The 27,223-nt window shown below is 40.0% G+C and overlaps 1 protein-coding gene across 4 annotated transcripts; it reads left to right on the top strand.

The window, feature by feature from the left end:
* The first annotated feature begins 387 nt into the window (after positions 1–387).
* TBXT (T-box transcription factor T) lies at positions 388–26,068 on the top strand. Of its 4 annotated transcripts, none has more exons than XM_089530046.1 (8): positions 388–593; positions 2,740–3,004; positions 11,687–11,821; positions 14,037–14,098; positions 14,192–14,253; positions 16,237–16,413; positions 17,811–17,943; positions 23,258–26,068. In XM_089530046.1, the coding sequence occupies exons 1-8, from the start codon at positions 388–390 to the stop codon at positions 23,523–23,525; spliced, it is 1,308 nt and encodes a 435-aa protein (XP_089386172.1). In that variant the 3' UTR covers positions 23,526–26,068. The 4 variants fall into 4 exon arrangements, with proteins under 4 accessions (XP_089386172.1, XP_089386173.1, XP_089386174.1 ...); XM_089530047.1 differs by having other exon boundaries at positions 17,814–17,943; XM_089530048.1 differs by having other exon boundaries at positions 16,240–16,413; positions 17,814–17,943.
* The last annotated feature ends 1,155 nt before the right edge of the window (positions 26,069–27,223 follow it).

A 27,223-nucleotide genomic window follows, 5' to 3' on the forward strand; every position in this document is an offset into this window, starting at 1 on the left:
GGAGGAGGATTCGAAGTAAGGAAGAAGGGATCTTGGACTATAGATAGAGGAGGATTCCAGGTAGGAAAGACGAGATCTTGGAGGACATATAAAGTGGAGGAAGATTCTAGGTAGGAAAGAAGGGATTTTGGACTAGAGATAAATTGGAAGCAGATTCTAGGTAGGGAAGAAGGGATCTTGAAGTACAGATAAAACGGATTTCAGATAGGAAAGAAGGGATCTTGGATTATAGATAAAGTGGAGGCAGATTCCAAGTAGGGAAAAGGGATCTTGGACTAGAGATAAAGCAGAGGAGGATTCCAGGTAGGAAAGAAGTGATCTTGGAGCCGAGGTAAACTGGCGGCGGATCCCCGGCGGTAAGGCGGCTGGGTCGGGGCGGGAGGCAGGATGACGAGCCCGAGCACGGAGAGCTCCGGGAAGAGCCTGCAGTACCGGGTGGACCACCTGCTGAGCGCCGTGGAGAACGAGCTGCAGGCGGGGAGCGAGAAGGGGGACCCCACCGAGAGGGAGCTGCGAGTCACCCTGGAGGAGAGCGAGCTCTGGCTCCGCTTCAAGGAGCTCACCAACGAGATGATCGTCACCAAGAACGGCAGGTAGGAGGAGAGCCCCAAGGACCCCCCCCCCAACGCTAGCGACCCAGATTTAGGAAGCAGACTCTGCCTAGGGCTGCATTCGCACTGCAGAATTAACCCGGTTTGACACCACTTTAGAGGCCATGGCTCAAGGCTGTGGAATTCTATGGAAACTGGTGCCCCACCAAACTTACCATTCCCAGAATTCCCAAGCCTTGAGCCATGGCAGCTAAAGCAGTGTCAAAGCGGATTATTTCTCCAGTATAGATGCAGCTTTTGTTTCTTAAACCTGGAGCCCCTCCAGAGCATCACCTGCAGTGCCCCGGCTGTACGTGGCATCGCTCAGCACCTTTCGGGGGAGGCGCCTTTCCAAGCTGAATTTCACGCTTTTTGGAGGACGCCACTTGCCTTTTTGTGCAGGCAGATGCAGGCTGCATTCAAACTGGAGAAATAATAACCCGGTTTGGCACTGCTTTAACTTTTTCTGGCTCAAAGGCTATGGAATTCTGGGAGATGGAGTTTGTTGTGGGCCCAGAACGGAGCGGAGCCGCTGGAAAAGACAGGATTTCTTTGCATGATAAGCCGCAATGATATTAGTAAAACGTTATCTAAAAGCAAAAACACAAAACAGACACTTCCTCAGTATTCCCAGTAGGAAGGGTGGCTGGGATCCTAAACCGACTTGGGTGGAAGGAGATTCCCTTCACATCGCTTAACATCAATATGAATTGACATCGGTTGTTATGAATAAATAAATGGTTTGCGGTGGGTGGGTGAAGTGTGTAAATGTCTTTAGGAAATTACCCCTGAAGTGTAAGACCATTGAAACAACCCATTGCCTTCGAACCAGAGAAGTGAGGTCCATTGAAAGGATCTGAAATGTCCACTTTGGTCCTCCTTTCCCCGTTCCTTTGATCTGGAAAAGGATCCCGACCATTTTCCCTTGTTAGGCGCCCTGAGAATCAATCCCAGGCTAATAAAATGGAGAAGGTTTGACTTTCCCTTCCTTTGCTTTTCAAAAAGGGAATGGCCCCATTGCCCGGCGCTTTCTCATCCTATGTGCTGCGCATCTTCAAAATGAAGAATCTGATCAAATCACCGCATCAACAAACTGAAGGAGACTAGACACTGTTTGTTTTCTGTTTTCCAGTTCCCTATTTTGTCCTTTCTCACACAAATTGCTATTTTAAACGATGTCTCCCGTATTCAGAAGAATGTTTACTGGAGATGGACTTATATCGAAATCATTACAAAAAACAGTTGTCCAAAAACTGGAATGCAAGTTTGCTTCCAAGTTAGTTTAATATCAGAGTGCTAAACTATCTCTGTGCAGATTTGTGTGTGTCTTTCTCTCTATATATACAGTATATGCATACCCTTTCTAAAGTCTTCGCTAGCATTTTTAGCAAGGTTGAGAGGAATTTTCTACCCCAATTTTGGGATCAAAGTCTAACCTGCAAAACTCCCGACTTTTGAGCCAGAATTGCGGGGCGGAGGAATCTTCCTTTCTTCCACAGCAGGCGCTTCCATACAAAAGGAAGGAAGCTGGCTGCATCCACAATGGAGAAACAACTCGGTTTGGCACCGCTTTAATTCTTGCAATCTCCCGGGCAGGAATGTCTTGTGGCAGAAAGCTGAGCAGCCTTGCTCTCCTGCAGAAATAATCCAGTTTGAGGCCGCTTTAACTGCCCTGGTTCAATGCTAGGGAAATCTGGGAAACTGTCGTTTTGTGAGCCATTTCGCCTTTTCTGTCTGGTGCCACAATAAACTACAATTCCCAACATGTGAAGAGATCTTGCAGCGCCTTTGAGACTAACTGAAAGAAAGAAGTTGGCAGCATGAGCTTTATAACTTTATTTTAATGTAAACCGCTTTGATCGTTCGGGGTAGCGGGATATTATTATTATTATTATTATTATTATTATTAACACAAGGGGTTTCCTTGGCTGAGTCGGGATTCGAACCCTGGACTCTCTTAGTCTAGAGCTCAGATTGGTCTCCTTTCTGAAATGAGCTGCTTTTTTGCTTTCCCCTCTGAATGAGGAGTGGGATTAAAGTGGGATTAAAATGGGATTAAAAATGGGATTAAAGGCGGGTGCTTGGGGGCTGAGAGGAAGCCTTGTGTTCTCCTTGCCTGCTGCCTGTTTCCCTGCTCCCTCGCCGGCAGGCGGATGTTCCCGGTGCTGAAGGCCAGCGTCTCGGGCCTGGACCCCAACGCCATGTACTCCTTCCTGCTGGACTTCGTGGCGGCCGACGCCCACCGCTGGAAGTACGTCAACGGGGAGTGGGTCCCGGGGGGCAAGCCCGAGCCCCAGGCCCCCAGCTGCGTCTACATCCACCCGGACTCCCCCAACTTCGGCGCCCACTGGATGAAGGCCCCCGTCTCCTTCAGCAAGGTCAAGCTCACCAACAAGCTCAACGGCGGAGGACAGGTCAGGAGCAGGGGGCGGGGGGCCACTAGGGATGCAGCCACACTGCGGGTATAGTCCGCTTTCGCACCCCTTTTGCTCCGCACCAAACGGTCATCCCCAGCAATCCATAGCATGGAGCCCTGGCAGTTCAAAGTGGCGCCATGTGGAGACTCACTGAAAGAAAGACCTTGGCAGCATGGGCTTTCCTAGGCTTCTCTCTGCTTCCTCAGAGGCCTACAGCAGAGTGGAAGCCAGGGGCATGCACACTTATTATTATTATTATTATTATTATTATTATTATGTTTATTTATACCCCGCCTTCCTCCCAGTACACAGACTCAAGGCGACTTACAAATCTTAAACTATATATGCCATTGGTGTGGGAGATTTTGTTGTTGTTGTTAACTGGCCTCGAGTGGATCTTGACCCATGGCAACCCTGCTGATGAGACACAAGGGCCATCCAGTCCAAGCCCCTGCCATGCAGGAACTCACAGTCAAAGCCTCCCCTTTGACAGATGGCCATCCAGCCTCTGTTTAAAGACCTCCAAAGAAGGAAACTCCAAGGCCTGCTCTGCTCAACTCCTGCAAACTCATATTCATGATTGCTTTAATAAAGTCCATCCATCTTGCATGCAGCCTTCCTCTCTTTCTACTCTCCTCTACCATTCCTAGCATTACTGTTTTTTCCAATGATTCTCACGATGTGTTCAAAGTATGGCAACCTGAGTTTTGTCATCTTAGCTTCCAGGGAGATTTCTGGCTTCACCTGCTCCAGGATCCATTTCTTGGTCTTTCTGGCTGTCCATGGGATCCTTAGCACTCTTCTCCAGCACCACATTTAGAATGAGTTGATTTCCCCCCTCTCCTCCTTCTTAACTGTCCAGCTCTCGGATCCATACATGGCAAAAGGGAATGCAATGGCTTCTTCCATTCTAACTTTTATGCTGAGTTATATATCCTTGCATTGTACGATCTTTCTCTAGTCCTTTCACAGCTGCACTTCCCATTCTTATCTTCTGATTTCCTGGCTGCAGTCTCCATTTCTATCAATGCTTGATCCCAGGTATGAGGATTCTTTTTACTATTTCTGTTCTATGGGAGAACATGTCAATTCAAATTCAAAATCCTTGGTGTATGGCATTGTGTCTCCAGTGTGGATGCAGCCTTGGGTTGCCAGACTGGCAGCTCCTGCACCTACAACAGTTGTGTAACAGAAAGCATTTCAGCTGGTGTTGCTTGGGAGGCTACTAGGTAACAGGCCACCCCTGTCTAAATGCCCTCCTCAAAACAACCATTACAGAGACTTATAGGTCCACAACACACTGCAGAAATAATCCATTCTGAGGCCACTTTCGTTGCTGCGGGTCAGTGCTAGGGAATCCTGGGAATTAGAGTTGATTGTAGCTCTCTGACAGAGAAGGCTAGATGTCCCACAAAACTATAGTTCTGAGAACTCCTTAGCTCAGCCAGAGCAGTGAAAGCGGTCTCAAACGGGATTATTTCTGCAGTGTGTTTTGGACCATAGCCATGTTGGTCTGGAATATCACTATGCAAAGGGATCTTGCAGGGCCTTTGAGACTTAATTGAGGGAAAGGCATCCTACTTCAAGCTTTCCTAGACTGGCATCTGAGGAAGTAGACCTTGAGGTCTACCTTTTGCTTGGTTAGTCTCAAAGGTGCTACAAGATCCCTTTGCACAAAGTGCAAGAATCCTGTCCTGTTTTCTAATCTGGCAACCCTAGTTGGCACAGAAGGGACACTTCAGAGCAGGTCAGTCTTGAGCCCATACTCTAGATTTTGGAAAGAGAGCCATCTTTTCCTTCTTTCCTTTGATTTTGAAAATGCTGACTTTCCTCTAATACCCAGTTCATGTGGTTCAGTTATCATGTACTCAGGGAGCCATGGGTGGGCTGCTTGTCCTCCTTTCAGTACCGTTGCCACTTTGCTCCTTTCATGTGAAGAGAATTTGTGCAGAATTGGGCCCTGGGAATGCTTTCACCCTAAGAAACCTGAAAGGATTGGTGAGCTGCTTTGCTTTCCCTTTGTAAGGAGGAGTGTCTGGTGTTACTTCCAGTGGAATTGGGACACTTTTGTGTACTTGTAACACTCCTGTTCTCACACTAAGGATTGCTTCTTGTGTGTTGGGATGCTACCCATTGCTGCAGGCATTTGGGTAACTGTGTATTCCCCATGTCTTTTACCTTTTTAAATATTGTGACTATTCTGTGAGGGACTGCAACAAAAAACATCTTGTGATATCTTAAAGACTAACATATGTACTGTGGCATAAGCTGTTGTTCCCTCTTCCACACCTTCATCTGAGGGTCTGTGAACAGTCTCTTCCTATGTACACACAGCTGTATTTACACTCTTTTTAGTGAGGTATCTGTGTTAGTCTCTTGCAGCAAATATAGTTTTGGAAATCTTACATACTAGCATACTTTCTATGGCATAAGCTTTTGTGGGCTGCAGTCCACTTTATTAAACACAAATTACTGGAAACTAGCCAACACAGGATCATATTTGATGCATCTAGAACATAAATATGTATCCCCTAACAAACTTGTTGGTCTCAAAGGTACTACAAGACTGCAAGGCTGTGTATGAGCAACCTGGGGTCCATGTCTTTTGCAAATTTTGTATGTTATGTGGGTTGTATTCAGATCTTTGAGTGAATTTATGGAAGCCGGGATGGTAAGGATTGTCCTGATGCCTTGCTCTTCATATGTGTTCACTGAACATCTGAAAAGGCACATTTGTTTACCAGTGGCTTTGCTTCAGAAGAAAAGTGTCAGTAAACTGTCTGTAATGGTTTCATTCTTTAAAACAACAAGCTGAAGAACATTTAGTAGAATTTTAATTTTAAAATAGATTGGCTGTACTTATAACTGAACTGAAATTCAAAAACAACATTGAGCAAATTCATGTCTAGAATTGGGGATATCAGTGGGAAATAATCAGTGTACTGTCAGCTTGTGTCTCTATAATGTATCTGTACCCTAGAATGAAATGCAGCCATCTCTCACTGAGGTCCAAAACACATTGCAGAAAGAGAGAGTTCCTCTACTGTCAACAAACTCCTTTGTTCTCTAGAACATGAATCTTACAGGTCCCAAACACATTGCAGAAATAATCCAGTTTGTGACCGCTTTAAGTGCCCTGGCTCAGTGCTAGGGAATTCTGGGAACTGTACTTTTGTGAGACATTCAGCCTTCTGGGGTGGTAGGTCTAGGGTTTGATTTTTTAACTCTATTGTAATTTGTTGTATTTTATTGTTGTATACGGCCCGGATTCTTCGTGATTGGGCAGGCTAGAAATAAATCTATTATTATTATTATTATTATTATTATTATTATTCTCTGTCAGAGAGCTCTGGTGCAACAACAAACTACAGTTCCTAGGATTCCCTAGCGCTGAGCCAGGGCACTTAAAGTGGTCTCAAACTAGATTATTTCTGCAATGTAGTTTGGACCTGATAAGATTAATTTTCTAGAGAACAAAAGAGTTCACTGACAAAAGAAGAACTCTCTAGTGTATATGTGTACATCCTAACAACATTACAGAAAATATAACCTATTTGCCCCTAAAGACAATAGTGACAGGTTGACAATTGTCCCAGTAAACAGAGAAAACTAGATTGTGCCCTAATGTGGTCTGCCTGAAGGCTGCACCTATTGGCATACTCAGTCATATCATAAAGTGGAGTGAAGAGGACTCTGTTGGGCATTAGAGATGAGTTGAAGGACAATATTTAATTTGCTAAGTTCTTAGTGAGATATCTGGTGTGTGTGTGTGTGTGTGTGTGTGTGTGTGTTCAGTTTTATTTATTTATTTATTTAGAGTGTTGGTATCTCACCCTTCAGCCAAAAACACTCCCAAGAGTGGCTTGCAATTTGTTGATTTCATAATTCCCTGCCCTCAGACTTAAAATAAAATTGACAATTCCCTGCCCTCGGCCATAAAACATTAATATTACTATCAACAATAGTAACAATAGTAATAGTTGTTGTTGGCTGTTGTTGATTTTAATTTATGGTGATCCTGTGAATCAGAGACTTCCTATTCACTCTTTATCAGCTGCCCTGCTCAGGTCTGGCAAACTCAAGAGTTTTGGCTTTCTTGACATGTCTATCCATCTGTAGTGCAGTTTTCCTCTTTTCTTACTGCCTTCAACTTTGCCAAACATTATTGTCTTTTCTAGTGAGTCATACCTAGTTTGATAATTATATTTATCCTCTCCTTATTTTGATTGTGTTGTAGGGCTAAACCAGCCACAGATTACTGTCTTGGTAACAAGTACTTTCCCCTCAATTGTTAGCATTAACGCAGATTGAAGAATACAAGTACAAAGTTTTTAGGCAACAGCCCCTACTAATGATTCTACCACTCACTACTACCTCCAATGCTCCCGCCCTGTTTTCTGCAGTTTTGGATTAACAACAGTCAATCTCTGTGTAGTTTGCAAATGGCCTGATAATAAGTTTAATGACATATCACAAAGACCTCCAAGAGACTGCAGTCTTATGCACGCTTACCAGGGAGTAAGATCCATTGAATACACTAGAACTTACTCCAGAGTACATACATAGGCTTGTCTTTTAAGTAGATAAAACAGTTTATTGTATGACAAAGAGCTAATTAAGTGTCTGCTAAATTTTAGAACATCTAGGACAGGCTGGTACCTTAAGATTGCCAGAATAAAACCTGAAGTTAGTTTCTGTACCTTTAATTGTTGTGTAGGAGGGGGAATTTCAGTAACTGTTGTTACTTGGTTGCATGACAAACAACACTTGCAGAAATGTGCTCAGTCCCTGCGCCAGAGGATAAATGTACCATATCTGTTATGGTATGAATGGAAGCGCTGGCACTCAGCTGACCTTTAATGAGGAAAACATAGATAAAAATATATTATTTTCCATGTGTATTTTATTTTTATTTTTACATATACATTTCATTATTAACAGTTCCTTCCCCAATTGTTATTAGCAAATACACCTTACAAATGTCTAATAAATGTACTGCGCAGAGTATTTGGAAAGATGAATTTCATTATTAGCCAATAAAACTCTTCCATACTTTATTAACACTTGATTACTATGCTTGATTAATTGTGATTAAATGTATATTTATGGATATAAATTAACTCTAAATATATTTAAACAGACTTTAATATGCCATATACTTAAAAAATGGAAAATTGTTTGTAAACATGTCACAAAAGGGCAGTTAAAAACTTTATTTCCCCATCAAAAATAGTGCATCTAGTTTTTTCCCCCTTAGCTATAGTCTATTTAGTGGATGACCATTGCTGAGTTTGGGCAGCTAACCACAAGGCTAATTTTTAAATGAGGCTACAAGGATGGCTTAGGACTGAGAGACCATATTTTGCCCACATGTGAACTAGAGTCATTTAGAAGTATACTTGATAGCACAAATGTTCATGTGCTTTTATTTGAGCCCCATAACACTACTGCAGAAAATTGAACATGAATCAGTTAATATTGTTTAATTCAGTTTTAAACTAAGAAACATGCTAGTTGGTCAACCAAACCTGAATAGTATATGCCAATGTTAGGCAAGTATATGGCAGTTGTTACTGTGTCTGTCATAGTGTTAGGCATAGTATATGCCAGTTGTTAGTGTGTACCTGTCATAGGTCAACAGAAGTTATGCCTATGAATTAAGAATAGTTAGATAATATGAATTTATATTCTGAAGAACCTTTCCCTCTACCTGTCTGATCTAAAATGTAGAGAGATCTTGTAGCACCTTTGAGACTAACTGAAAGAAAGAAATTGGCAGCATGAGCCTCCGTAGACCTCAGTCTACTTGCTTAGATGCATTTGGTGCTGTGGAAGCCAGGTACAGACATTTATGCCCTTGGTTATGTGGGGATGTCAATACAAATTACAAGTCATTTGTGTATGGAAATGAAGTTGCAAGTCCAGTTTTAATGATGGCCCTTAGTGCACAAAGACCTAGGAAACTAGGAAAGTGGCAGATCCAGTTTTGCAATGGGACTATTCTGTGATGAGACGAATAGATGAATGTAGGACACCCTCATGAGGATGGGATCAGATAGTGTTGAAGTGCATTTAGTGTGTTAGGAAACCATTGTCTTTGTTCGATCCATTGCTAAGGGACTGTAGTTTGTAGATGAATTCTACTTCTGATGTTTCTCTTTCCAATCTACCTTCGTAGTTATGACTGTCCTGAGGCCTGAGATGGAATCCCCAGGGAGATTGAAATGTTCTCCCACTGGTTTTTATGTATTCCCATTCCTAATGTCTGATTTATGGCCATTTATCCTCTGGTGCAGGGACTGGCATGTTTGCCCAATGTAGAGTGCTGAAGGCCATTGCTGACACAGTATAGCATAGATCATATTGGAGAATGAGCATGTGAAGGCCCCCCTAATATTGTGGGTGATACCATTAGGTCTTGTGATGACATTTCCTGGATATATATGGGGGCAGAGTTAGCATCTTGGTTTGTGACAGGGCTTAGTACCTGTGTCCTCATCTGTGTCATGTGTCTTCCCATAGGTAAATACCTGTTTGAGGTTTGGGGGCTGTGAGTAAAGGTCTGCCACCAAGGGCATTATTGTCCAGAATGGGTTGTAGTTCATTGATGATGTGCCTGTGTGGTCCCAGTTGGGAGCTGTATGTAAGAGGGTCCTGTCATTTTCCCTCTTCATTTTGTTCTGTAATAGGTCAGTTCTAGGTACTCGTCTTCCCTTGTTCATTTGTTTGGCATCCCTGTCTTGTGGGTCTAAGCAGATCTGATTGTATCAGAGGGTTTGGCTGTAGACTATGGATCTAGTGGTGTGTTCAGGTGGAAGCTGGAGGCGTGTAAGTACGTGTAGCAGTCCGTGGGTTTGTGATATAGTGTGGTGTTTATATGTCCATTTTGTAGCTGTACTGTGGTGTCCAGAAAGTGAACTTGTTCAGTAGATAGTTCCAGGCTGTCTGACCCAGAGTACAGTCAACTATTGCTGCCTAATTAGTTTTGCATCTCTGTGTGATTGTGTACATTTGTTGTCCTTGGTTTGTTTCGGAAGAAAAGTAAACAACTTGTAACCGAAGTATAGAGTTGGATACACCTAAGTTAACTGATTTCACTGGAAATGCCTGACCCTCAGTGGCATAGTGGTTTGAGTGTTGGACTGTGACTCTGAATATCAGGGTTCAATTCCCTGCTTGGCCATGAAACCCACTGGATGACCTTGCGCCAGTCACATGCTCTCAGCTTCTGGGGAAAGCAATGGCAAACTTCCTCTGAACAATTCTTGCCAAAAAACATCCATGGGTTGCCATGAGTTAGAAATGACTTGAAGGCATACAACAACAACAATCTATCTGAATGAGAACAGGCTGAATTTTGATTTTTTTTAAAAAGGCATTATTCTAGACTAAAATTCAGAAAGCCAGTGTCTCCACCACTGAGCAGTCACTCTTCATTCATGTTATAACATTTGGACACTTTGAGATTTTTTTTTTAAAAAAAAGGATAATTGCTTCAGGTTTAAATTATTTGATGTTGTTATGTACCTTCAAGATGACTCCAGGTTATGGTAACCCATCCTAGGGTTTTCTTGGTAAGATTTATTCAAAGGAGGTTTGCCATTGCCTTCCTCGGCTAAAAGAGTGTGATCTGCCCAGTAGCCCTGATCTCCTGAAGTCTGCTCACCATGGTGGCTCCCTGTTTAAATTGTCTAGCACAACATATGCCTATGGTATGCGCCTTGTATAATATATTTTGTTTACACACTTGTGGTGTGCCTTCCAGTCTCCAACATATCACAGGGTTTTCTGGGGATGTGTCACTTGTCCAAGGTCACCCAATGGGTTTCCATGGCTGAACAGGGAATCAAATGCTGCTCTCCATAGTCATAGTCCAACACTCAAACCACTACAACACACTGTCTCTCATTCATACTCTACTGTGATATTTTTTGTTAAATTAGTTGCATATCTGTTCAGCTCCGGTCAATAGGGAGATAATTGTCTTAATAAGCTGGATACACAGAAATGTTTTGCCTGCACATGGAACCCCTTTAGTGCTCCCTGTAGTGCATGAGTAGATAAAATAGATAATCTCTAACAAAATTCATCTGAATTAGGAATCTGTGGTTAATAACTACTGGGATATCAAACTGACTTCATATCATTGTTTAAGATCTTTACCTATTTTATAGCTGAAACAAATTCAGAATATTGGGGAATTGTTAGTTAGAGACTATTTTGTTGGACTGCTTAGGCTGTGAAAGGGCTACATATGTGCAGTGGTGTCTCATGGCTTTCATGACACCTCATCTCCTCTGGATTTTAGTCTGAACTTTAAAAGAGCTAACACTGTTCCCAGAATAGCTCCTTTAAAGTTAAGACTTAAACTTGGAGCAGATGAACTACCTTCAGTACTACGAAAGACACTGCGACAACTGCATGTGCAGAATGGACACAAAGAGTGTTCTCATATCCTAGTTTACAACACCAAGACACAATTTTCCAAACAGGATCCCTACTTTAAATTAGAACAGAGGTAGAGACAAGCTGTTTTTTTTCTTTTTGTTATTTTATGTATCCTATTTCTTATGTACTTTATCCTCTGATTTAAAAACAACACAACTTTAGCTTATGGTGTAATGTAAACACCTTATTTACTTCTGCCTCAGTATTGACTAGTTATCCTTACATTAACAGATCATGCTGAACTCATTGCACAAATATGAGCCTAGGATTCATATAGTGAGAGTTGGTGGCCCTCAGCGGATGATCACCAGCCATTCTTTCCCAGAGACCCAGTTTATAGCTGTGACAGCTTACCAAAATGAGGAGGTAGGTACAAAGTGGGGAAGAACCCTGCATGGATTTTTCTTCTTTGAAGAGTACATAAGCAAAATGGGGAAAATTCTTGACTTAAGAAGAGGGATGTTAAATTGGGAGCATATTGACTGTTTAAAAGAGTTTGAAAGGATGCCAGACAAGAAATGTGACCATTGTGCACTTCCACTGGACAGTTTAAAAAGCATTTCAACTGCTGGTCTATAGATCTATAATACTGGTACAAATAGCCTATAATAGGAAGAACTCAGCAATGGAGTACGTTGATAATGAGATCAGTACATTCTTTTTTCAAAGGAAATAAATTTGACAGTTTTGAAAAAAGATTTGAGCAGCCACCAGTTGGGAATATTTATTTATAGAATATCCTATTTTATAACACAGAAACCTGGACCTGGGTTCCATTGAAAATCTTAATTTATATAATTCCAGATGTCTAGAATTAAACAACAACAACAACCCAACTCTTCTGTTACAGTTTCAATACAATTAAATTATCTCGTTCAATCAAACAAAAAAGTCATACTATTGTATTTTCTGTCCTTTTGCATTCAAATCACAGCTTTTAATGTAGAATGTCTGAATTAACAATTGGGCTTTTGATCAATTATTTCCTTTCCCTTTTGTTGTTGGTGCTTCCAAACAAAACAAATTGCCTACAAATATGTTGTGGAATTTCCTTCTAAACAAAATGTCATTAGGAGTGGGTGACAAATTATTCTCTTGTTCTGTGGAAAACAGACCATGATAAAAGAAAATTTTCTCCTGTGGATTGTCAAAACAAAAGACCATTTTGAAGATACTTAATTTAGTAAAAAAAAAAGTTCAAACAAGCAGAGTAATCAAATGCTGTCTATTTTGGAAAAATCACTAAGAATTGATATCTTAAATCAAGAGAATCTAGACCATTTAGCATCAACATCAAACAACATTTCATTAGTGAGAGAATGAGAAATCTTTTTCATTCATAATTTAAAATGTGTGAGAATGTGCCTTCAAGTCAGCAGTTGAGTTATGGCAACCCCATGAATTTCATACAGATTTTTAGATAAGGAATATTCAGAGGTATTTTTGCCAGTTCTCTTCTCTGAAATAAATGACTGTTTTCCCTCTTGTCCAGTTGAAAAATAATCAGGGTGCTCAGCTGTTCTTAGAAGGAAAGAAAGAGCAGGCTAGTTATGGCTGTATCTGTGCTATTCTCTGTGTTAGGATTCATCCAGTTCAGGGGATTTCCTTATAAGAAATCAAGTCTGCTTGTTCTGTAAAGCATTTCTCTTTTTTTGTTTTCCTTATTGTATTTGAATCTGTTGCTAAATTTTATTCATAACTGGTATACTACTGACTTTTCAATTCAGTGAAATGCATCAGGAAATCCTCCATAGGTTATAGTTTGCCATTGTACAATCAATATATGTTGGGTCAACTGTTTATGAAAATGCAGCATGACATTATGATTAATCATTACAATTTAAACCATCTTTTGTAATTTTCCTTATAATATTTTGTATCAAATGTCAAAGACTTGGAGGCAAGGGCAGATCAACTAAAGGGAAATATGTTCCTGCCTCTACAAATAACACTTTAAAGTGATATACATGATGAATTTTAACTTGTGTCAAATACCAAGTACTGATAACTTTTAAGACTCACAGTAACACATAACAGAGCAAGAATCCAAATAACTGAGCAGTCTTCTGTTAATTCATAGGAGAGCATTTTTATATAGGAAGTTTTAAATTTCTATGTTTCCTTTAAGAAAAATGGGTACAGATGTGACAATAGTCTCATGTTATCATGTTCTACATTCTCTGTAACTGGAAAGATATTAACATGGTTGACCAATATATTACTCTAAGTGTCCATTATATCCATGGTTAGTGTATCCCTATATTGTGTTAGCCCTTCTTTCCCCCTAAAAACCTGAAACTTTTTACAACTGTTTTTAGTGTACCCCCTCCCTTATGTACTTCCTTAATAGGATAATAAAAGCAAGCATCTAAAGGGGGGGGGGAGTTGAAGCAAAAAGAATGATTTCAAAGCTTACTTTTGCAGTGTGTGAGAAGTTTCAGTGGTGTTTTGGTAATTTCACTCTGAGCCATTATGAAATTCTTAGTGCAATTGCAGAAATTTTGTGTGATGGTTTTATGAAAAATGAATAAAACAGTTAAAAAAAAGTTTGGACCTGAGACTTTTTGTTTGTGTTTTTTAGATAACAGCGTTAAAAATTAAGTACAATCCCTTTGCAAAAGCTTTTCTTGACGCAAAAGAGAGGTGAGAGCTGTTGGCTGTTTTTAATTGCATTTACAAAGCACATTTCTTCAAGATTCAATCTTTTGGACTAACAAAGTATGATTTCTTTGACAGAAGTGATCACAAAGACATGATGGATGAAGTGGGAGATGGTCAGCAGTCAGGGTATTCACAATGTATGTCTAAGCTCTCTTCTGAAAGTTATTATGTAATATACCACCAATATCAGTTCTGCTTTGCTCAGGTACCCTTTTTGCTATGTATCTAAGGATATTGTGCATAAGTCTAGTAAAAATATCAGTGCTATTAGAAATATCCACTAATCTATACCAGTTTAACTGTCTCTCAGTCTTGAGCTGTTTTTCATTTTTTTCTGATTTCATGTCTATTTAATCAATATGATTGTTACTGTGTTGTTAACATTCTGATGCCAAGTTCTATGAATGCAGTAGTCACATTACTCTCTTACCCTTTCCTACTGAGCATGTCAGGTGGAAGAAAATCTGCACTCATATTTTCCCAAAATACAGGCCAGGATAGGATGGCTGGTCATGTCTGTATCACCAAAAAAGAGAAAACATGTGACCAAAGGCCAAAAGATTATGCTGATATGCTTAACATTTCCCCATGCTTATTTATGTAAATTTTAAAATAACTGGAATATAAGTAGATCTCCTCATGTAAGGGAAGCTACCTGTTCAGTCATGTGTCCAGGTACTATGGATTAGTCACTTAAAGGCCTCTGATCCTCTTTTTGATGACTCTTGATCTCTAAACTTTCAAATATAGGATGCTTTCATTTGAAAGACCCCTGACAGTTCTTGAAACCTGACCATCATAATCAAGAAGGAAAGAGCATAATTCTCCATGAAGAGAAGAGATGGAGATTTAGATCTTGTACAGTGATTACTGTTAGGTAGTGCAATTTTTAAAATTAGCAAGCACTTTTGGATCCATGGTAGAACTTGTACCTTTCCTACACCATGTCCAAAAAGTAGAACTGGCATGCTTAAAAATAGCTGGATGTCCATATCCCCCTGAAATGGGCATTAAAAATATGATTGCTTTAACCACTTAGGTCTGTTCTTAAAACATTTAATGTTGCAAAAGAGCATTCTGTGTGTGCCTCATGGGAGAAGTATTCACATTCATGGAAGTTAAATGGGTTGAACACACAGGAGATCAGCCACTGTAGTTTACTGCCCAAATAAATCCAAACAATAGGGTAACATTCTACAACTTCTGAAATAACCTCATTGCTTCAGAGTTCGTGGAGCACTGGTAGTAAAAAACACTGGATTAGTTAAGAGCTTGATTAAATTAGTCAAGCGTGTCAGAAATGTAAGTGAAACTGTATTTATTTATTTATTTAGGGCATCTCTTTAGCACCTTTTGACTTACAAGCACCACTGGTTAAACGATACATGTAAAAACGAACTGTGAATTAATTTCAGAACAATGTAGCTGCTGTTATTTAAAGTTCACAAGTGACTATCTAGGTTACTCATATCCTGCCAATGTAGACAGCATCCTCTTTATTCACAGCTCTAAACAGGTAAAGAAGAGGTGTGAGCGTATAAGTATACGTTATTAATTATGTGAAGATAGTTTGCTGAAAGTGGTAACTTTGTGTTGAGTTTTCCCCTTACCTGTGTAATGCATAATACTTAGGTGGTGCTGTTGCACTGGCTTCAAGCTGGGGTTGGGAAGGTGCACAGTTTGATGACACTGCAACTTTGGCCTGTTACAGACAGCCAAAATAAAGCTGCTTCGAGTCACAGTGGAGGTATGGTGTTTGAATGATGCATGCGTCGTAAGAGTCCAGAAGCCACACCAAAGCCACGCTCCAGTCCTTAGGGCTGGAGCATGGCTTTGGTGCGACTTCTGGACTCTTAGGATGCATGCATCATTGAAACACCATACCTCCACTGTGACTCGAAGCAGCTTTATTTTGGCTGTCTGTAACAGGCCATAGGTAAGTATTCCAAGGGAGAGGAAAGGTGAATTGGTTACAAGGCAGCCATGTTTGTAGTTCTGTGGTAAATAAGCAGTTGAGTTATTTGATGTTCCTGAACTATTTGTGCCAAAGGCTCACTGCCATCTTGGGCAGACCTTACTGTTAATATCTTAGCAGGATGAAACTTTCCTTCTTCTTACAGTAGGTGGTTGGCTGATTCCTGGAACAGGGGCTCTGTGTCCTCCTGCCAATCCTCACCCACAGTTTGGCGCACCTCTGTCACTTTCCCCTGCTCACAGTTGTGAAAGATACTCATCACTGAGGAATCACCGCCCTGCTCCTTATCCAAACCCATACACTCATAGAACCAGTTCTCCAAGTGAGTGTTTTGTATTGTCCTCTTGTTGTTTGGTATCACTGGAAGTTAACCAGCAGATCAAATACCAGTGTGTACATAAAGAATGGACCAATAGTATCATGTTGGTGTACTTTAAGTTGTTGAGAAACACTCAAACACAATTTTAAAAGATCATGGTGAACCAGGCAAATGGACTGGATGAGATTTGCTGGTAAGGTCCTCTACTTTGTTACATAAACTGTATCACAACAAGAAAACAAAGCATGCCCATTTTTTAATAATATGAATGTTTATTGTGACTATTTTGATGTTTTAACAACATTAAGTTGTTTTAAGTGTAATTTATATTTTATTGCTTTACTCATTCTTCTTTGTGAATAGCTTTTGGCAGCTTTGCCTTGAACCTTACTTATGGAAATGTTTTCAATGAATAATTACATTTTAAAAATTCTGCCACCTCTAGTGCAGGTTTTACTGCTGTTTCGACGCAGTACATGATTTTAAAAAGTGATTTCTTCTATTTATCATTTGCAATTCCTTCTGGACCTAGAGACAATCAGGTTGTAAAAAGCTGGTAGACTTAAGGAGACAGTAGATCATCTGTGGAGCCAATATGGGTGATCTTGTACTTTTTAAAACATTCTCCAATTGTTTGAGTTTTGCAGCATGTTCACAAGTTACAGATATTTATGAATGAATAATCAAAGTGAATGCTTTACTTTCCATCTTCTTTAACAACAGTATTGCCAAGTTCCTATCACCTCTTGCCTGGGAAAAATCTGAATGCTTATAGTGCAGTCCTGTACATATTTATTTAGTAGTAAGCCTCATGTATTGAATGAGGCTTACTCCTAAATGAAAGTGCAGTAGGATTGCAACAAGATGATTCCTTGCAACATAATTCAGTGCATTTGCTGATGTTTTTTGTTGTGAAGTAAGCTTTGACATTTTAAAGACTGCATTCTTTTGCATACTTAAAAAGGCATAGGAATATAAGGTCTTGTCTACTATCCATGAATTCTTTACAAAGAAGCCTATTCATGCATTAATTTCTTGCTTTCCTGGCCCCAGGACTGGTAGGTGGTTGACTGACCCATCTGCCTCTTTCATGAGAGGGAGTGAAAAAGACAGGCCCAGTTCCATCAGGTCTTCCTGTGAATTCTGTGACTTACGTCACTCTCTTTAATCTTATTTTATTGTATTCTCTGTATTTTTATTGCTGTAATCCGCCCGTATTCCTTGTGATTGGGCGGGCTATAAATAAATTATTATTATTATTATTATTATTATTATTATTCCACGTCTTTAATGGAAATGATTTTTATGGCTTCCTGGTAAAACCAATAACAATGATACATCATCACAAAGATTCCCCCCCCCCCCCCCCACTATAAATAAAGACTTCTTTTCCTTTACAGCAGCTTATGGGGACAGTTCTTCTGCCTGCCTTTCTATGCTTCAGTCCCATGACAACTGGTCCAGCTTGGGGGTTCCACCACCGACAAGTATGTTGCCTATGAGTCACAGTACTGGTCCTCCAACCAGCTCTAGGTATGCTCTGTTTCATGAGCAAGAAAGCTTTTAGATTTGTATGAACTGGAATGTGCTTTTTTCAAAGGAATTTGTTGTTAGAAGGCTGTGCAAGTTTTGTTGAAATGAACAGAAATTCCAGAAGAACACAGCTGTAACAGATACAAGTTCCTCCAAGGCTCAGACTGCCCAAAGCCTTTAGGAGTTGTAATTGCACTCACTGTGATTTTGATATACCTCATGTCCCAGTTTACAGTATTTTTCTTGAACTTCTGGGACTAACCATGACTTTTTGAACCCAGGGTGGAGTGGTAGTGATATTTCTTGTCCATGGAGTTTCTGATACAGGGATGGCTAAATTTCTATATTTGTATCAATTGTCTCCATTTCTTTTGTACTTCTGAGCAATGCCCTTGATGATGTTTTGAATGAGGGTGTGACCTTTGCCACTGAGCTTTTTTTCTGACCTTCCTTCCCTTGTTACATTTCTGGTTACCGGGTGTAACGAATAACCTTTCTATTGTGGCAGGCGCTTGGGACTTTTGTTATCCCACCGCTGTCGCCCGTGTTTTGTATTGTGAGTAGCGTGGTATTAACTCAAGTCCAGGTGTGTCCTTCTTGAATCAAACAAATAAAACTTTATTTACAAGAAGGTTTAACAGTGTTGGTTTTAATATAATATCTTATATAATTGTTACTTTTTATTTTGTTATAGTTACCGTTGGGTTTATAAATCTTTATCTAAATCACCAGTTTCTTATAACTAAGGCATGTTACAGACTGCCCAAAACGGGTGGTCTCGTGCCGCTGCCGGTTATTGCGTCAGAGAACCGCAGCAGCCAAACCGCGCAGTTCTCGGACACAGCGAAGAAGAAACACCAAAATGGCGCTTCTTCTTGTGCCCCATATGGGATGCCGCGAGGTGCTACTCACGTACTCACAGCGTCATATCCAGGGCGCAACATGCGCACGCTATGCGTCTGACATGTAAAAATGGTAGCGCCCGTGTGTATAGGGCGCCACCATTTTTATGCCCCCGTCACGTGCTAGGGGTGAGGCCGGTGTGGACGCTAGGTCCTCGGCCAACCCCTGGCATGTGATGGGGGCGCCGCAAAGGCCCGTTTGTAACGGGCCAAAGAGTCACTCAATCTTTCTATTAAGTTCCTCTCTTAAAATTAGACCTAACAGTCACCAAAGCTAACACTATGCCACAGGCTATCACACTCCAGCCACTCCCTTTCCTAGAGTCCTGGAAGTGAAATGATAGGGAGCCCTTTCCCACTCAGACTCTACCCCTGACTGCCCTTCTCTATCCCTGGAACCCTCACTCTCCGGATTCCAAGCCCTAACTGACTCTTCCCTCAGGAACTCATGGAACCCAGTCCTCTTTTGGACAACTGTTCCCTCAACTGTCAAATCCCAACTGTCAACATTCCAACTGCCAAAACCAATGGACACACAGAATATTCAAAAGTCCCAGCCCACATTCTATTGGCTGGAAATCACCTGCCTTCTGATTGGTCAGCCGCGTGTTCTATGCACCACACACCTTCCCCCTTTAACAGATTCGTTGACACACCTAACCAACCGGTTATGTTGGTCAATGAATTCCCAATTATAAATTATACTTACCCATTTATCAATATTATATATCACATCATATAAACCAGGATATACATATAATATATTTTAAATACTTGCTTTATCAATAACCATTATCAACTTGAGTATCTTTGGGATTTTTCTGTTTGTTTCCCTTTTAAACATATGTCTAATATCAGTTCTATCTGTTATAACAACTTACCATACTTTTCTTATACATTTAGCATATTATAACCATACCCATATCACTTGTTGGGTTTTGATACTTTAATAACACTTAAATAACTTTTTCTTTCAACTTCAGATCCTTTGTATGTTCCATTTAATTTTTTTTAATCAACCATATATTCAATCTTCTAACCCCTTTCTCTTACTGGATTAAAGATTGATGGAATATCATCTCCAACCACTTTTCCCCGTTTCCAGTATGGTTTTGAAAATATTTCCTTCTGATAGACCTTGTAATGTCTGGTTTTTGGATTCGAGATTAGCTACTTGTTCTTCAAGTGTACTAATAACTTTATCCTGGTTTTTAAACTTTTCTTTAAAACCATCCAGCTTTTCTGTTAACTTTTTTTCATATTTTTCTTCTAATAATCTTTGTTATACTTCAGTTCTCTCAACTGTTTTTGAAACTCCATCTCTCTTTGTTGTGCCTCATTTTCTTTTCTTTTTCTTTTCCTCTCATGTTGCCATTCTTTTTCTTTCATTTTTCTCTGGTATTTCAGTTCTATTAAGTCTCTCTCATATTCTTTTTCTTTTAATTCTTTTTTATGTTTTAATTCCTTTAATTCAAGCCTAATCAAATCTCACTCCTTGTCTGATATCCCCATATCATCACAAGCTTTTTCAAAACTGGCAATATATAATTCAGGTCTAACTCCTATGTCATATTTAGGAAATTTTTTAATATCATATAGAGGGGGAACCCATTAATGTTATTCCTGACAATATGAATAACTCTAGATTTTGAACTGAACATTAAGTCCCATGTCTTCATCTTTATGTCACGCATTTCCCTATCATGAGCCATCCTATTTTCTAGTTCTTTCATTTTCATGTCATGTATTTCCCCGTTATGAGTACTTTCCTTTCCTTTTCCAAGTCTGGCCATTTCAAGTTTGATTTTCCACATTTCTAAACTTTCTTGAGGTTTAGAAACGGCTGTGTCACCACTAACCACCATCTCTTCTCCGACCTCTTCTTTCTCCACCATTTCTTTCATTGCTAGAGGTTTGACTTTGTGAGGAGGTATATATTAAGTATTTCCCTATAAATACCTAAAACTTTTACCTCAGGAAATACTTCTATCTGTCTTTGTCTCAACTGAATTTAAAGACAACACTTGTATCTTGAAGTTAGCGCAGTGATTCCTTATGTTACCACCAACTTTTACCTTAGGAATCACTATGTGTGCGTTTTCTTCCTACTAATCTCTTACAATTACCTCAGGACTTTTACCTCAGAGACTAGTCACTTTCTAGCGTGGTCAGTTTCCGAATAATCTCCTACAATTACCCTTTTGCTGTTACCTCAAAGATTATTCTACTGATGCCAATGCCTAGATTTCAACTGTTGGGCTTTCACTCTTACATTTAACCCAACGACTGGGTGTCTGGTATTTCATATTCAGACCCCTCTAACCAAAGCACACTTCTGGCCATGGGATTTGTCGAATCCAGGCGCTCTGAAACTGTAACTTTTCTTTCTACAGTCCTCTACAATTTACCTCAACAAATTACCTAAGGGACTGATATTAACTCTCTTATCCAGCCTGGTCAGTCTACAGGTAATCTCTTACACAGTACCCTTGACCATTACTTCAGAGATCACCCTCACTGACTTATGACTCTATATTTTAACTGTTGAACTTTTTACTTTCCAAGTTCAAATCAAATCTTGAGTTTCTGGTAACTGAAACTCAGAATTGTCTCCAGCACACTTTTCATCATATTTTTAGCCACTGGATTTTACATATCCCGACACTGCCTACCAAAATATGTAACGAATAACCTTTCTATTGTGGCAGGCATTTGGGACTTTTGTCATCCCACCACTGCCGCCCATGATTTGTATTGTGAGTAGTGTGGTATTAATTCAAGTCCAGGTGTGTCCTTCTTGAATCAAACAAATAAAACTTTATTTACAAGAAGGTTTAACAGTGTTGGTTTTAATATAATATCTTATATAATTGTTACTTTTTATTTTGTTATAGTTACCGTTGGGTTTATAAATCTTTATCTAAATCACCAGTTTCTTATAACTAAGAGTCACTCAATCTTTCTATTAAGTTCCTCTCTTAAAATTAGACCTAACAGTCACCAAAGCTAACACTATGCCACAGGCTATCACACTCCAGCAACTCCCTTTCCTAGAGTCCTGGAAGTGAAATGGTAGGGAGCCCTTTCCCACTCAGACTCTACCCCTGACTGCCCTTCTCTATCCCTGGAACCCTCACTCTCCGGATTCCAAGCCCTAACTGACTCTTCCCTCAGGAACTCATGGAACCCAGTCCTCTTTTGGACAACTGTTCCCTCAACTGTCAAATCCCAACTGTCAACATTCCAACAGCGAAAACCAATGGACACACGGAATGTTCAAAAGTCCCAGCCCACATTCTATTGGCTGGAACTCACCTGCCTTCTGATTGGTCAGCCGCATGTTCTATGCACCACACCAAGTTGGACACACTGTATGGAAATGAATGGATACTTTGTCTCTGTTTCACTGATAGGGTTGGCTTAGCATAATAGAGGGCAGGGAGATATAGTTACCCCTTTCATTCATATACTGTTGTCTTAAGGTAGAGGTGGACAAGTACAGCCCACAGGTAGTATCAGGCTTAATGGCCATTTTTGCTGTCCACAGAGCCCTTCAACACTCCCCATCTTAAAAAAAAAGCATGAAAGGAAGTCTGGCCAGAGTTTTTTTGGTCCTTCTCAGGCAGTTTTAATCCAGCAGTGGCCTTTTTTTGAACAGCAAATCAACTCTCCCAGGTGGTATGGGGGGCATTTTGATCCCAAATGATTGAAAAAAGAGGGGAGCTTAGCAGGATGTGGTGTGAAGGATGTAGAAGCCCTCTAAGACCCCTAAAGGATGCCCTTCAACCCTTGGCAGTTGCTTTCTCCTGTCTGAAGGGCTTCAGGTGAAGTAAGGCTTTGTTTCCCTTTGCTAGATTTTCCAATTACCTTGAAGCTTCTGAAATTTTGTTGCTCTGTAAAATGCTACACAGGACAGTGATAATATCAGTTGCCAGAAATAGACATATCTATCTAGTGGGAGCTGTCAGTCCAACAGGATTCTACAGGCGCTATGTTGTGTGTAAATCTGCCAGTTCTGTAATATTTGTCCAATTTATCAAAATAAAAAATTCATAGGGGGACTGTAAGAGCTAATCCCAACTGGAGTATTGCTGGTGCTAATCTCAACTAGAGACCACTGAATCAATTGCTGTTAATTATTGTTGATTCTACATATACATATATATATATAAATCCTGCTTAGTGGAGCTACTCTAGTTGGCACTAGCAACTGGCCTAATGTTTCCCATGTAATTATTTGATGTTGTTTACATTACTGGTGTTTTTCTGAACACTCTCCTGTATCCCATGAGCAAATCATTGCAACAAGAAGGCTAAGATGGTAAATTGTCCAAGGCCACCCAGTGCATTCCATCAACTGGCCACACAAACCTAACTTTGCATTCTAAAATTTGTTTTTCTTTCCTTTACAGCCAGTATCCCAATCTATGGTCTGTAAGCAACAGCACCATCTCACCAGTGTCACAAACAAGTGGGGTGCCCAGTGGAATAGGATCCCAATTTCTGCGAGGGTCTGCAACCCATTACCCTGCCCTGTCTCATTCAGTCACTACTACTTCTTCAGGATCTCCATTGTATGACAGCGGCACACCGACAGACATTGCCGACAGCCAGTATGATGCTTCAGTGCATGCTAGACTTGCTTCCACATGGACTCCTGTCACAACTCCTTCTATGTAGACCTTAGAAACAGAGACTTGCTTGCTGCTCTAATCTGGCAATCCAGAAGCAAGATTGTGGGCAGGTAGATGGAAAAGTCATGGGGTTAATGGCAAAGTAACTGCACTAACTGCTTTATGGTCCTTTCAGTATTATGATGTATTGATAGTGGCACAGACACCTTATGAAAGGGGTAGGCAACCTATCTGTCCATGCAGACTATACTAGTAATGTTTACTATGCCTATTTCTGTAGCCATGTCCCAGTCTGCTCTTCCTTTCAAAAACAAACCAGAATGGAGCAAGGTACAGCATGGATTTTGTTTTTGATATTTGCCTCAGAGCTGCTTGTTTACACCCACACCCACACACAATCTCACAGTACTACGTCAGATCCACACATCCATGATTGAATCTTACTTAGATACATCTAATGAAGCCAGCTGGAATCCAGAAAAGCTTCTGCCACTTAAAATTTGTTAGTCTTAAAGGTTCAACAAGAATTTTTGTTTTTTTTTTCTTGCAACAGACTAACACAATTACCTCCCTGGAAGAATTTTTTTAATATAACCTAACAAAGCTATCTGTGTGAACAGCTTTCCATGAAAAGTACTGGGCATGTACCAAAGCTCTTTCTGTATTGTTTGGTCTATATTGGCTGTTTCATCACTTTCATGCTCATCACCTGATGACTGCAGTATCATGTGTGAACTTGCATGAAGTGTTGTATTTCCACTACAAAACTATAAAAGTTCAGTATGTTTATCAGTTATATTTTTTCAGTAAAGATTGCACTAGGTCCATAATGAATGGGTTTGCTCACTTGGAATAAATCCTAGCTTCATGTTGGAAGTTTTTTATGTACAGTACAAAATCATAGTTTGAAGTGGTAGGTACCGTATATTATACTTTTACCACATTAGTTGGTTAATCTAGGAAAGAAAGAAAAAGGCCTGACACAAATAGTGTTGTGGACACTGGCTCAAATGGAAGTGCTTTCCTTGTTTGAGATACAGTACTTCAATACAAGCAGGCTTAAAAAGAGCCCATATCTGGAAGATACTGGCCTGGTACATACCTTCCTGGATGTCTGGAGCAGCTGCGGAGGTTTTTCCTCCGCAGGGAAGCTGTAGCTGCCAAACCGCGTGGCTTCCCTGAGGATGAAAAAGAACCTGCAAAAAGCAGGTTCTTTCAAAGCAACAGGGGTGGCGTAACAAGTGTGCCACTGGCGCACTGGTTACATAAACGCCATGCAGCAACATCCATGTATACTGCGCAGTCCCTTAACCCTAGTATGGTGCCAGCACAGCGCTTTAGCACCATGTGTACCACGCCCTTGAAACCAAATAATAGATGTGCCTTGACTCTATTGTTGTCCTCCAAACTGCAGATTTATGCACAACTGTATGCTTGCTTCCTTGTGACTAATTTGAAATGACAATCAAAAAGAGCTCTTTACTGCATAGCAAATGCAGCTTTCAAAGGTTTACAAGAAACTTCTTGTTTCTTAGAGTGCCTCTATGTATAAGTGAGTTTTATACTTTTGCAGTGCAATTATATACATATTTAATCAGAAGCCAATCCCACTGTGCAGAGGGACTTTATCCAAGGTAAATGTGCACAAGACTACAGCCTTAGAATTGATTCAGCACAATTAAGACCTCTGTAGAGATGTGTTTGCCCACATTTACATTTCCACTTTGTATATTCTCAGTGAGAAGCCATTGTAAGCAATTCAGTGAAAAGTGATGGGATTTTACCATTATGCATACAGAAGGTGAAACTGTCACCCATGATTATATAATGCAATCTATATGTAATGTTCCTGACTGAAATGATTTCTGTATAAGAAGCTGTCAGGTGAATGAAACTGTCCTTACATGTTAATTATTAAATATTTTAGTCTGTTCAAACAACTCTTCTGTACTAAAAGACACTGTTCAAAGAATTCTGGTTTTAATAGGCTTGAATTCTGGCCTTAAGTAGAATGTGCACATTTGAAGGGCTTTTTTCCCTAATTTATTTTATTTCAGTATTGATTTTCCATGAACTATATTTATTTGTTAGGATATGCTTTTTGTATATGTATATATGCTTGCTCTGTTTACTCTATATCTTAAGACAATCACCTGGGAAACATGTCTCCCACCATTTATAATTGCTTAGAATGTGTTGGAACAGTGATACCTTTGGGGGCAGCAAAGATAAAACTTATTGCTGTCTTGGCTTCCCATCCTGTAATCTTAATTCACGTGATCAAAACTTTGTAACTTCAGAGATCTGGAGTCAAATTCCACTTTAAGCCTAGATGGTAGAGGACTTAAATGGTGTTGTTTATAAAGCATTATCAAGAAAGACAATATAATTATGTCCATTTCTGTACTTGAGATGTCCCCTTCAGTGCTATAAATAAGCTCTCCTGCTTTGCCATGAAAGCTGAATTCTGTAAATTAAGCGTGCACGCTATGTTTTAGTATATTTTGTTAGATGTTGGTAAAAGTATGTGTAATTGTGTTTCTACTCATTTTAAAAGTATTCAGTTAAACTGTGAAACAAAATAGTAAAGTTTCTTTAATAAACCGAATGCTTAGCTGCCTGTTGGTGAAATATTTTACTAATATCACATTGTCAGAACATTCCCTTAGAGCACATGAACTTTCAGAATGCAATAACCAGATGATGCAGCTTACTCCAGATTCAGGACTAAAGCCAAAGGGCCTGATACTTAAATGAATTGTGCACTATTGTATCTTAACTTTCTGTATTTTGTATGGGTAATGATGGGAGGGATTGCTAGACGTGAAATTGATTGGATATTCCTTTACATCAGATCTCTTTCATCTTAAGAATTTGAGGCAATTGTTCTTGAACCCAAAGATAATCTTTTTGTAGAAGGGGAGTAATAGTTACACAGTTCAATTTATTGCTGTCTACATGTAGAATATTTTCTGATTTTGATTAAGTTTTGATTTTGGCACTTCAATGATGGTGGTACATGTAACTTAGGAAGACAGTGATTACCTCTACATACAATAATTACTAGCATGCAGCCAACAGTTTTGTGAGAAATGGGTTGGATGGAAGCAGAGGAAAGATAACACCTTTCTAATCTTCTATATACTATTTCTAGATCACGTTGAGAATGATGCCCTAGATAGTATAACCAGTGGCAAGAAATGCTGGGGCTTGTAGTTTAACAAAACCACAATGTTGTATTCTGTGGGAGACAAGTGTTTTCCTAATTTGTCGATCATATGCATATACCATGGCTAACCCTGAAATTTTTTGTTGAGGAAGAGCTTCTGGGAGGCATCTTGCATGGAGCAGTGGTTAAATGCCTGTACTGCAGCCATTCACTCAAAACCACAAGGTTGTGAATTCAAGACCAGCAAAAGGGCCCAAGCTTGACTCAGGCTTGCATCCTTCCAAGGTCGCTAAAATGAGTACCCAGACTGTTGGGGGCAAATTAGCTTACTTGCTAATTAGCTCATTTGCTGTTCACTGCTATGATCTTTGGAATAGCGGTATATAAATAAAACAAATTATTATTATTATTATGCTATTTTCCCCTAGGTAACATCACCACTTGAAAGCCAGCATGATATAATGGTTCATCCACAGAAACCCACTGAGTAACGTTGGCCAAGTTACACTATCTCAGCCTTAGAGAAAGGCAATGACAAACTGTTTCTGAATCAATATTGCCTATAAAGTCACATT

The sequence above is a fragment of the Sceloporus occidentalis genome, unplaced genomic scaffold (assembly GCF_023333645.1).
Source record: "Sceloporus occidentalis isolate IW3139 unplaced genomic scaffold, rSceOcc1.0.p SCAF_6, whole genome shotgun sequence".
Classification (NCBI taxonomy): Eukaryota; Metazoa; Chordata; class Lepidosauria; order Squamata; family Phrynosomatidae; genus Sceloporus; species Sceloporus occidentalis.

Excerpts from the sequence above, each read along its gene's own strand:
- TBXT (XM_089530046.1), top strand. The coding sequence starts at position 388 with ATGACGAGCCCGAGCACGGAGAGCTCCGGGAAGAGCCTGCAGTACCGG. Across the intron at positions 16,414-17,810 it reads TCATAGAACCAGTTCTCCAA|CAGCTTATGGGGACAGTTCT; the intron begins GTGAGTGTTTTG and ends TTTCCTTTACAG. Across the intron at positions 17,944-23,257 it reads GGTCCTCCAACCAGCTCTAG|CCAGTATCCCAATCTATGGT; the intron begins GTATGCTCTGTT and ends TTTCCTTTACAG.